The sequence below is a fragment of the Branchiostoma floridae genome, chromosome 14 (genome assembly GCF_000003815.2).
Source record: "Branchiostoma floridae strain S238N-H82 chromosome 14, Bfl_VNyyK, whole genome shotgun sequence".
In the NCBI taxonomy this organism is placed as follows: Eukaryota; Metazoa; Chordata; class Leptocardii; order Amphioxiformes; family Branchiostomatidae; genus Branchiostoma; species Branchiostoma floridae.
In genome coordinates, this window is record NC_049992.1 from 15,099,853 (window position 1) to 15,112,945 (window position 13,093).

At 41.1% G+C, this 13,093-nt stretch overlaps 1 protein-coding gene across 1 annotated transcript in view; it reads left to right on the plus strand.

Annotated features, from left to right (window-relative positions):
* Window positions 1–60: 60 nt before the first annotated feature.
* Window positions 61–13,093, plus strand: part of LOC118429933 (hemicentin-1-like) — a 27,924-nt gene continuing 14,891 nt past the window's right edge. The window contains exons 1-3 of the mRNA XM_035840574.1: window positions 61–366; window positions 6,812–6,972; window positions 11,902–12,255. Coding sequence (XP_035696467.1) covers window positions 6,921–6,972; window positions 11,902–12,255 — 406 coding nt within the window. The 5' untranslated portion in view covers window positions 61–366; window positions 6,812–6,920. The remainder of the gene's footprint in view (window positions 367–6,811; window positions 6,973–11,901; window positions 12,256–13,093) is intronic.

Sequence of the window (13,093 nt, forward strand, 5' to 3'; positions counted from 1 at the left end):
CAAATGGGGTGATACTACCCCCCGTCGTATCTAAAATGGATGAGTCCGGTACAGAAAAGAAAGGAGTTTTGAATAATACTCCACTCAATTCTCAGAAAGTGTTGCTGCGTTTGTGGGTTTAGAGTTTCCGTCTTGTATTCACAGTGCTACGAAAAATGAGTGACGCAAATCTAAAAGCTTGACACAGAATGGGGTACAGAAGTGTCGGTCGATAACTGTCGTCTGTGGTGTAAACAAGTGGCGATCATTGTACTACAGACGTCCTGACGTGGACAGGCGGGGCGTAGGTGGACCGCCGCCGCCGGAATAGGACCTGTACCTCGGTGTACGAGCACACACCTTCACCCATTGACATTGTACAAACCGGTAAGTCTGTTGTTTTCTTCTGTCACCGACTGTACGGTAAAATTAACTGTCACACGAGAAAATAGTATTTTTTAAAGCTGGCATACGGTTAATACTTACTTGTGACAATCGTTAAAAGGACATCTGTCATATTATCGCATACGCCTATGTGTACATTATACATAGCGTGTATTCTATGCCTTTGTTTGGAAGTTGTTTTCTCACATTTTCAACCGTTTGTAGTGTAGCGTTCCATTTCCGTACCCAAGGTAAACCGAGTTAATGGCTTTAAGAAAGCAGGGCACTTTAAAAATGTCCGCACCTGCTTCTCTCTCCGTCGCCTCTTTGCACAAAGCCGGGGATTTTATCTGCCATATCATATTCACGTCACCATAGCGTTTAACGCGCCAAGGATAATCCCGTATTTAGTCTCGCACAAACTCCAGGCGCTTGCTTAGTCCAAAAGTAATTTGTACCACTCAATAGCCAGTTTTAAATGCTATCCCCGTCGCTTTGAAAGGCTGGCGAAGTAATAGATTTTATATACACTTAGCTAAGCGTGGTGGATTTGCGTTGGTAAGGTGTAACAGCAGGAGTTGGAAACAGCAGCCGTTCTATTGACCTTTAGTGACCTTAGTCTCAGCACAAAGTGCCACATGGTGCGGCACGTATACCACACAATAACGATCAACTCTACACCGGCGGGTAAACAAACTGTTTTCTAATCTTCCTTGTGGGGGTAAGAAGACTCAGTCCAGTGACTGAAAGAGATATGACTATAGTATATAGCAAGGGGATCGTTTCAAACTCAAGTGTGGAAAATATCAATTTCATACTACAAAATTAAAGCAAATGGCGTAGATAAACAGATCGGTACTTCAGTTATAGTGACATGGTTGTTAGAACATGCTTGGAGATGAAATTCTCATTGTTTTAATGGTTTTATTTGTGACGATCCATGTGAAATTATATGGTCTATTATCTGTATGCGTGTGGCTGAAGGCCGAACACAATCCATTCATGTAACGTAATTATTATGATGCATATCAAAAGAACAATGGTGGCCCCGGCCGGCTTTTCTACCCCGTCTGTTCATAGGCGTTGTTCTCATTGTCTGGGACTCCAGTATTAAAACATTACCTTTGGTACAATCTGTCTTTCTCTAGGCATGGAATAGTTGTTATTGTTTGCATAGGAGGATGTTCTTTTTTAGGTGGGAGCAGAATTATCTCATGACTTCCAAACAATGTCCCATATTGCAAGTTTTTAAGGATGGTACTTTTTCACTATGCACTGGGTGTATATGATCGTAGATACATATGCTGTAATTCTTTTATATAGCAATTTGGGATTCTAATATCCATGTATTAAAACAGTATTTTGATAGACGAACAATAAAATGTGTTAGAATACATAGAACAAAACGTACATTAACTTTCGTACGGTCGGTCAACAAAAAACAACAACATATAGGCCAGATAATATGCAGTGCATTCGCAATTTTGTGACACGATTGGGTAGAGATAATCGTGGATTAAATTGAAAGCAATTTAACCTTTTACAAGGAAAGAAAACAGTTCTTCTGCGTTAACGTTCCTTGCACCCGTCCATTGATCCGATCATCACCGGCTCAGCTTGTCATGCATACATTTGAAATACTTCGACAAGTAGGATGACACCGACGCGAAGCTTTTGAAATCGATTTGTCCAACACATGTATACCGGAGAAATCGACCTTTGAGCGGGTTGGAGTGGGGCCGGCACCGGTTTCCTCAACCTTTCCGCCGTACCCCACGGACATACATGATGTGTGGATAAGAGAAGGTTTCTTCGCACGCCATTTGTATTCAGAGCATGGCCAAAGAAACAAAATATGTGTGAAAGACGCCACTTGTCTGGTATCGAGTAAAAAATTGAGGTTTAGTTTTTGAGTTTTTTGTGTGTCTGTCTGTCTGTGTGTTTGTGTTTCCGGATATTTGTGGTCAGCATAATTTAAGAACCTCTTGATAAATTGTGATGATATTTGGTTTGCGGATAGGAGTTGGGAAGACGAAGGCCAAGGTCGATTATGAACCCCCTGGTATGTGACCGTGGTACTGCAGCAGAATTTCCATTTTTGTATCTTTTGACCTAGACATGCTATAATCTTGATTTTTTTATGGCACGTAATTTGTGATCGATGTAAGAAAGAAGTGATTATGTTTGGGCCCCTAGCAGCTTGCTCTGGAACTGTAGGGGCATTTTCTAGTTTCCATGATGAACAAATCAACAAATGACGCACGCGACCGATTGATTGATTGATGGTGAACGACTCTAAATCTTTGCTAGTCTCCACAGACCATTAGTACCTTGCTTTCCGAAAATAAATAAGTACAGACACGGCAAATAGGGTGAATGTTTCAACCGAAGACTTAGTCGGCCATAAAGGTTACACATAGTCAAACCATGGCCAGCATTCTTGTTTTAAGATCCATGTACCCAACCACCCCATTAATACCAATTGCAGGATATGTCTGAGTGCGCTTAAAGAAAAAGAAAAAGATATGACTTTTCTAGAGCATGTCAAACATTTTTATCAGCTACTATATGTTTCTCAAATGAAATTTTAGAAAAAAACGCACGAATTCTAACTAAGACAGCGAGACATAACGAGGCAAGCTTTCCTATCTTGCCAGTAAGACTACTTCCGCTCAGTGACTTTCATACAGTTCAGCGCCGAACAAGGGTTTAATTGGGCGGAAAAGTCAACCAACCGTTCATTATATCTGCACGGTCAGTGTGGGCTCACAACAATCAGGAATAACCGGGCTCAACAGTGTTTCCGCATCAGATGGCTTCAGTCGCGTGGCAAGTAAACTTCTACAAACAACGTAAATGAGGTAGACAAGTCTATCGACCCGCCCACACTACTGACTCAGCAGTGAGGGCCCTGTAACCTCAAGTGGCACGAAATGGCAATAGGCTTAAAGTCTGAAGGGACCTTTCCGTACAGTTACAAGTGGCATATGCATTGCATGCAATAAAGCTTAATTGAAGTTGGAGCTCTGGACACAGAGTTGCGGATAGAGGTTATGCTGTTAAACGGATTGTACGTTTGAGAAGAGATTAGTGAGAAAAGGACAGCACTGTGGTTAACATCAGAACTCCCATTGTTGAGCTCTATCAACATGTACAATAGAAGAAGAAGAAGAACATGTACAATCTTTATTGACACGACAAAAGTACAGCGACTTTCGTTAGGTCTACATGTATAACAACTACTTACAGTACAACTTAACACATATATATGGATATCTATAGGTATGGATACATCAACATAAAGGGTCTAGCATGTCATTTACACTATTGGTTCCAACATGTGATTCTATGTTCACCCTCGAGGAAGATAAACTTAATTGTTTTTGCTCCGTTTCTTCTCCCTCTCTTCTCCAAACGAATAAGGTCAATGGATTGAACCAAACGGCTGTCACCACGGTAACTGAAGACTCAGTTAGCAGACACCCAGATTACATCATGTAGCAAGTTGCCGGACACAGTACTTTAGGACCTGGTGTCCATTTATTTATACATGGATGCTTTAAAGTAAGAATACACTACTAGGGTACTAGTTTGTCAAACCAGAACGTGTTATTATACATTTGCTTGCAAATGTTTTTCAAGGTAGCACAATACTTCATCTACGTCGCCATTCTCAAGGCGATATTGGTTAAAATTGCATGCCATACTCGTTGGAGCACTTGAAAAAAAAGCATTCCCATGCAGAAATAAGAGCCTGCGAATTTTTTTCATGGTAGCGCAGTACTTCATCTACATCGCCATTCTCAAACCTATTTTGGTTAAAATTGCATGCCATACTCGTTGGAGCACTTGAAAAAAAAGCATTCCTATGCAGAAATAAGAGCCTGCGAATTTTTTTCATGGTCCCATAGTACTTCATCTATCTCGCCATTCTCAAAGCTACATTGGCTGAAATTGCATGCCATACTCGTTTGAGCACTTGAAAAAAAGCATTCCCATGCAGAAATAAGAGCCTGCAATTTTTTTTCATGGTAGCACAGTACTTCATCTACGTCGCCATTCTCAAAGCTATATTGCTTAAAATTGCATGCCATACTCGCCAGTGGAGTACTTGAAAAAAGCATTCCTATGCAAAAATAAGAGCCTGCGAATTTTTTTCATGGTAGCACAGTACTTCATCTACGTCGCCATTCTCAAATCTATTTTGGTTAAAATTGCATGCCATACTCGTTGGAGCACTTGAAGAAAAGCATTCCCATGCGGAAATAAAAGCCACGCTGTAAAATATGTATGGATTCCGCATTGAAAAAAATGTGAGAGAATTACGTCGCACTTAGGGCTTACTTGAAAATCCAGAACTTGTTTCATGTCAGGACAGATTAGCGAGGTGGCGGCACAGGGTATTGAAGAATTGGCAGTAATGAGTACGTTACGACGTGAAGATCTGTCACTTTGCAGAAATCGCAATAAAAGCCAGACTTTGAACGATATCCTGACGTACGGAACCTGACTCGCGGTCCTTTGTGACAAGTCTACCGCCTTTATTCGTAATGCGAGCTATATTTCTCAGCCACATCAATGGCATTTGTCTTTCCCAACTCTTGTCAAAGTTTTACTGAATATGGAAAAAACGTGGCATGGATAAATGTGTTTATTTCTCTGTACGAGAATAATGCAGTCGAGTTTCTCAGACATCTATATTTTGTTATTCTAAGCTTAACCAACTACTTTCTTTCACTGATCACCTAATCTCACTATAGCTACAGTTAGCGTGGAGAACGTTAGACTGACCACGGAATGCAACCATGAAGCCTGAAAACACCAACTACCATTCAAGTCTTCGCATATTCTCTCTTGTGATGATAAGACCAATTTGAAAGTACATGCAAATTCAAACTTCATATCGAAGTGGATAGCATTTCCACAGTACCAGAAACGGCAAAAAAAGAAGGATTCTGATTAGCCGAATTGTGTCTCTACATAATTACGTGAACAACCCAACCGATAGCCATGGTCTAACTTTAAATTAAATGCATGTTAACCTCAGTTGCAAACTTAAGGGACATTGGTATCTTATTGCGCTTGGGGCACCGATGCAGCACTGCGGGGTTCGTTCACTGTGGCACTGTTGTGTTATTTTGTCCGATTTTTTTATCATTTAGATATTGCGTAATACGTAAAAGTATGACTTAGACGACAACAAAATACGCAAAACGTAGAAAATGTTATTTATCTCTGAAATTCGTTGAGTAATCTACGAACCCCGCAGTACCGCACCGGTGCCCCAAGTGCAGTGCGATGCCACCTTTACGCTCTCAATTCTCGCTATATAAACACTATAATTTCCTTTAACGTAATACTACTCAACATCATTTCCTTTTCACGAATACTACAACACTCTCGACTATTCTTTATTCAATAGAAGCTACAACCTGATCCCTAATTGAAATGTATGATGAGCCGAACTCTTACTACTCTCCCAGCTTCATGTAATGCATTTAGTTGTCCTTAAATCCCTCAATTGCATTTGAGACTAATGCCTACATCATTGTGATGTGGATGGCGGATAATGGGCAGACAAATTAACTGCATCAAAAACAAGTCGGTACGCATCTTGATTATGATGTCATATCACCTAACACCCCATGATTACTCATGTCTATTTCATCGCGGTGAAATGAAATTAATGTATTCATTAGAGCTGCATGACATTCGTGTGGCTATAATTTGTATGAATACCTGCTCCTGTGGTTAAATATGTTCTCGTCAACACAAAGGCTCCAGAGTGCTTGTAACAGCGGGCGGTTTGTATGTTGTGGCTACAATCAGATGGAGGCTCGGCAGGGATCATAAATACATCTGCATATACGTTATCTTCAAGATACGTTTGAAGATGCTGGCCTGAGGCGATAGCGTTGGAATAGGCCATCCTCTATCTCTTTCGTCTGAGTACGTAACGTAACGAGGATGCTGTCCTATTTTACGGCAAAGCCTTGTTACAAAATAGCGTTACGTAGAACTACTAGTGGTTTTTGACGTCCATTATACTTATTGCGAGAAGAAAATGAGTCCCAAGGGATCGATTAAAACGTCATGTTGCCTGAACAATTCTGATTGTTATCTTCACAACAATAAGTGAGAACCCAGGCCCCATTTTTGCTCGTGAAACATGCATGAGGATTGTCGTCTGCAATTCGGTTGTAAAAGAGGCGGCGTGAAGGATGCCCTCATTTGCATATCTCGAAGATCATGGGCAGAAGAAAATCCTCCGAAAAGTCCCCTTAACTTAAAACGTGACCATTAGAGCCTATTCATAGCGGAGGTTGGCTCAGGGTGCATATCTCCTGTCGCCAGGTGGGGTCCTTTTAAACACCCCATTGCCATTCTGGGTCTAATGTTATCCCGTGAAGTAGGGAGATGATTTTCTGTCAAAATTTGATCATCACAGGTGGTCATTCGTCGTAGGCAACCGATTGTGGGCGTCGACGGAACGGCTTCGCTGCTGCCCTCATCCCTTGCGGACTATCTTCTGAGACTCCAGCAAGACAAGACTCAAGATGAAGACACCGTACATACTTGCCTTACTGTGGATTCTAACTGGAAACACTGGTGAGTGAAATACCTTGATAGTTGTGTTGCATACCGTGATGATTTCTGTTTCGTCGCCTTGAGTATTGAGTGACACGTTATGGGTGAACTGTTTCCGATACGAGACCTACTTTGGCTGATTGGAAATGCACACAATGCAATTAGCTGTGAATTCGACCTAATCTGTCCACTCAATTTCAATTTAGTCGTTTTACTAGTTTATTTAAACATTTCCAACACCTTCATAACTATGCATATACCACGGCATCACTGCAATATATAGATCTGCCCGTAGTTACATTTCTGAAATGTTGAATTAGTATATGAAACAATGAGAAACAAAACGTATTCCACAAGCTGAAATATCTAGTTACGGTAGCAGTGACCGAATTGTAATGCGCCTGTGAGAAACACTTAACCCAGAACACGTCTTCTGTGCGCTACTTAACAATTGTCTCTTAACGTTGAGGTCCGCCCATGTCCTGTCATGTTGGGTAAAAAAATTACCCAATAAAAATACAAGAACTGCTGACAAGCAGTTACAAGGCCGCAAAAAGATACGTGTCTATTAAAGAAGGCTCGCCGTGTTTTATTTCTCGGTCGAACTGGAATTTGCCAGTGTCGCGTTTCGCCCCAGTGAAACCTTTCACAGCCAAAGGTCAGTTCAATTTCGATTTTATACCAGTGTAGCTACAGCAGCCCATTTGACACCTGCTTCCTGTGTACATACGGGTCTCAGGGGGAAGGCAGGGGATCGCAAGCCCGGGCTGAAACTCTAAACCATTTTCCACCGTCCACTGGTCATTCGTGATCTTTTTAGCCCCACCGTGGCTCGATTCAAAACTTCGGGCCTTCCCTATGTGCGGTCAATGTTCGCATCTACAATGTACCTGCGTGTTACAATACAGATCGACAAGTAACAAAGGCGGTCAAACTGTAATTTACATTTAAAATGTGTTTAGGCGAAGGGAAAGACGGATTGCCAGGAATCAATATGTCACCCGTCAGTCGTGATAAAAGGGGGAAACCTTTTACAGAACTCTAAGAGGAGATAGGCCGAGGTGATGGATGTATTTGTAGGTTACGATCTCTTCTTGTAGCCACCCATCTTCCTCGGCCAGCCCAAACATATTAAAACAAGGACTATCTCCAGGAAAAAGTACAACTTATCAGCCAGTGGTGTTCATGCGCATCAGTTTCAACTTTGTCTGGTTTCAACTGATACATGATAAACAGTAGTTTCGTATTGGCAACAAAGTTAGGGAGACATGCCTCCAGTTTACGAATTCAAAGCATTTAATGCATGTTATAATGTTGAATATGCGTACTCTTTTTGCACCGGAAATCTTTCAAGGATAGAAATGCAGAATTGCATAGTGTGTTATCATACCATCAAAGAATACATATAGCTTTCAGGCATTGACGTATAGCCCCTTAGCCTGGTACTGTACAGTAATTGTAAGTTTTTCTTTGTGTCGTCAGAAGTAGAATAAGCATTTCGAAGCTGGCCTTCCCCATATACAGTACCTGGCCCTTCACCAACACTTTATTGATGTCGATCCCCTTCAAACATGGGGTTGTGAACCTGAGGAGCTTATGTGTTTCCAAGTAGAACGCTTATTATTCGGGGTAAAAAGGATTACATCCTCAAATCCCTCCCCACTTTGAGATGTTAGTGTTTAACAATTAACGAGGGAGGCGGTTAAGTCGACAGGGGCGCCCTCCGCTGAATGTGGTATTCAATACGCCCTGTTTGCGATATGAAAGATTGATGAAAACAGGGCTGATAATATCTACTTATTTGTGGCGCCTTTGTCGAGATGCAGTCAAGTATGCTCCCCTCAGAAGACATATTCCCGGGGCTTAACTCGCACTGTGCGGCTCTATGCAGCAACACGGGAGGGAATTACACGCAACAAGACCCCAAACCCTCAAGCGGAACTCCTAATATTGGATTTTTGCGAGAAGAGCTAATTTGCGGGTGGACGGCTACATGTAACGATTTTATGACGCTTTGAGGGTTGATTTATGTCTGCGCTAACTGGCTTGTGGCTTGAGCCGTCACCAACAAAAAAATGAGTGTCTGAACTCAGGTAGAATTTGAAGTACCGGTGTTCCCTTGGGCTTGTGTCAGCCTGTGTGCCAGTTGTCAAAAGGACAACTCGTGAAACGCCCTGTACCCGCCAACAGTCAAGTTTTATTGCCTCAGATTTAGCTGTTGACACGAAAATTATAGGTTAATATACGCACTACAACAGCAACTCTCTGAACATTGCCTGTTTCTACCTGATACCTCTCGCACACTGAGTAACAACAAGTGCCTGAACATTTAGTGCCACAACGACTTAATTTTATGGATGACATCCTCTGGAGACCCTAAAACAAATGTGCGCGGGAGAAAAAGAAGAAAAATCCAGCAAAACAATCCTGCATACCTGCATACACCTGCATACCATCTTCAATCGAGGGAGGAGTGGACTCCCGTAGTGGACTGATCTTGTCACTTCAGGTCATCGGCTAGGCATGCTCATACATCAGATGGCTCCAGTGTTTGTCTAGTTGGTTTTTGAATTGGAAGTTGCTAAACCACAGGATTTAACATCCAGTCAATGTTCACTTTCAGTAAGACTGTGAGAGACATTTAATCAACAGTTCAATCATGTTTATATTGCTATTCTTGTTTTAAGAAGGAACAAGGTCGCTGCGGTCCCACGCCCTGACCATTTGCCCCCTTACCCTGGAGAACAGATCCTCTGGCAAGCATGAAATTCTGATGGACCGGTAGACCAGGGATGCTATTGTGTATCATGTGGCCAACTTATTTTTAGAACAGGCGAAAATTAATGCTCGCGCGGATGGCATCCATAAAATTAAGTGTGGCCTTACCTGTTTTCTATACCACCTACCAAACATGCACCTCTACGTCGTTATGATTATTGTAGGCTTGTTCTTAGAGGATGTAAAGAAAGGACAAGTAATATGTGCTTGACTGCTAACCAACATAATGAATGATTTAATTTCTATGCCATTGTTTTTAATGCCTTGAACAAAAATGCATGAATGTTTTCTACCACATCCCCACACTACGTCGTTATAATTATTGTAGGCTGGTTCTTAGAGGACGTAAAGAAAGGGCAAGTAATCTGTGCTTGACTGCTAACCAATATGATGAATGATCTAATTGCTATGTCATTGCTTTGAACGAAAATGCATGACATTGTAGAGGGTATTTTTAATCAACAAATGATGGACGATACCACCACCCACTATGTGCTACCCACATTCATTATTGATCACCAGTAGTTGAAGCAGCGTGTGAACATACGGCATCCATAGAGCACACGGGTGTGATAACAGAGTGAGTTGTAGCAGGGAAAAGATGCTAGCTCTGCAACAATTGTAACGGCCGCTCAATACAGGCCTAGGGGAGAGCGGACATGATGTATGGCAGCATGACCAGGTGCCCTTTTTGCTGTAAGCAGATCAAGGGACGATATACGTTTTCCTGGACTTTTGTCAATTTCAGATTCACACGACTCATCGTGGTGCTATCAACCTGTAACATGCCAGCAACCCCATCATAAATCAAACTTGTGTTCATGATGACTGTAATCTTGCTTCTTTAATGAATTCAACTTTACAATATACAAAATATAGCTTGTTTTCTTGCCGCAAAACGTAGGTGTTATCAACTGTAACATGCCAGAAACCCATCGTAAATCAAATTGCAAACTTGTGTTTTATAAAATACTTTTAAGTTTTTTGGATTCTTCCGGTTTCTATATTAAATTTGTGACAGCCAATTCTGAGTTGTGTGATTGCCCTACGAACGTCAAGGCTCTTTATGGTTGAAATGTAATTTTCTTGCTTGTAATGCTTGTTCAATGTAGAAAGAGATGAGAGTTTGTAAGATACGTTTTAAGTCATGATGATTGTGAGCTTACTTCTTTAATGAATTGAAATTTACAATATGCAAAACATTGCTTATTTTTTGCCTCAATACGCAGGTGTCATCAACTTGTAACATGTCAGTAAACCCATCAAAGTAAATCAAACTTGTGTTTTATAAAATACATTTCAATTCACGAGGAATGTGATCTTGCTTCATCATCAAAATGGAAAATTTGCAAAGATCATATATTTTCTATACAAAGCATAGCTTCTTTTCTTGCCTCAAAACGCAGTAGTGTTTCCCATTTAAGTTTACCAATTTATTTTGTCTTCTTGGTTGCTTTCCTCTACCAAATTTATGATGTTCATAGTCACCTTAACTACGCTACAGAGATGCACAGGAAATAATGGGCTGAATTTATTGTCCACTGGCATCGGTTCTCGATAGCCAAGCTCTACAAGAAAATAAATTGCCGGCGCGCGGATATCATAAAGCAGGTAAATTACTACCATCACCCGCCCGTAGGTGATACTAAGTGCGGTAACACACGACCGAATGCACTTCAACGTGAAAGGCCTTCAATCTGCTTAGTCATGTTCATCAAGTAATCTGTCTGTATATATTATATGTACATCAGAGCGTTTGATGAAGATAGGCATACGAGGACCTTTTGGGTTGCACTCTGATAAGTGTATGTCAGTATGTATGAGTATAGGATATATTGGAGAATAATACTTCCATTAACTATAATCTAATACATAGACCCGCCACATCGTAATTTGATAGATAAACTAGACAGTTCAATCAAGTAAGAGAGGCAAGGCAGTGAGCATACATACATGCTATATATTTCAAACTTTTATATCAACAGGCTTTTTGAAACTTTGACGTGCGTTAGAACGTATTCTATGAACTTGTGAATCCAGAGACTCTCGCTTCACTTGTTGGATGTCCATCGTCACTTTATCTAACATTACATATACGTTATGTTTCTTAATCTAATGTTACATATACGTTATGTTTCTTAAACTAATGTTACATATACGTTATGTTTGCAGGAACAGCGAATTCGCAAAGCCAGATTGGCTTGGCTCTACCGGACGATGTCAACACCGTCGTCGGGGACCCCTCCGTCCTTCCCGCCGACTACTCCACGGAACTGCCGGTGATTTCCATCACGTGGAGCAAGCTGGCCAGTGATAACGAAAAGAGAAGAAGCACCATAATGTCGTATGACCCTAACACTGGCACAGTGAACGCGTTTGGTGAGTACCAGGGACGAGTCAGCCTGACGGACAAGGCCTCCCTTCGCATTGACTCCACCGAACTTTCTGATGCTGGAACGTACGTTTTGTCTCTTCTCATAGAGAACATAGGCACAGAGGAAGGATTCATCACACTCAACGTCATGGGTAAGTATCTGCTTTTTACATAGACTGGTTCTATGTTTGAACAATACAGTGGCAACGATCTTGTGAACTTAGGAATGGCATTTTACACGAATTTCCTCACTTCACTCATGTTAAAATTGGGACTCTCTTTGCGCATGGGATTATATTTTTTTCATGTCATTCAAACTAATAGGGTACTTAGTGGTCTATTTTTCATAAAAACATGTTTTCCAATTTATATCTAAAATGAAATTGATCCCGATGTACTAGTATGCAATTCTATGCTGACAATATCATCAAAGCTCATCTTAAGACTGTTTCATAAAATGAAAGATGTATGACATAAACCATAATATGGTAGCAATAAAAGGTGATATCATCCTTATACATGCAGACTTATTTCTGCTACTGCTATTATGTTCAGTTAATAGGATGATAATAGTTAACATTAATTTTGCCCAGTGGTAGTTTTTTCATGATGAAATATAGATGTACACATACGAAACCATAAAGAAAGAAAACCCATAAACCTACATATAATTGTGTTGTAGTGACCTTATTTCCGAACGTTAACGTACGCCATACGTCAAGACGACATTACGACAGTAATTAATGACGTTGTCAGGGGTACGTTACAGTAGGAGGCTGCTTAAATCCGCCTACCAGTCCTTCGCCGTAGTTTTCACGGACAGGTGTACTCTGTAAAACGTGTCGACAAATGATGTGTCGAAAATATGCACCCCCAGAAAGTGTAAAAACACAAGCTTGTAACACTAACATACTCTCCAAGCAGAGGTCGAATCGCGCAGACATAGTTGTAGTCGAAAAGATACACTCGCGCTCTTCCTACCTCTGCCAC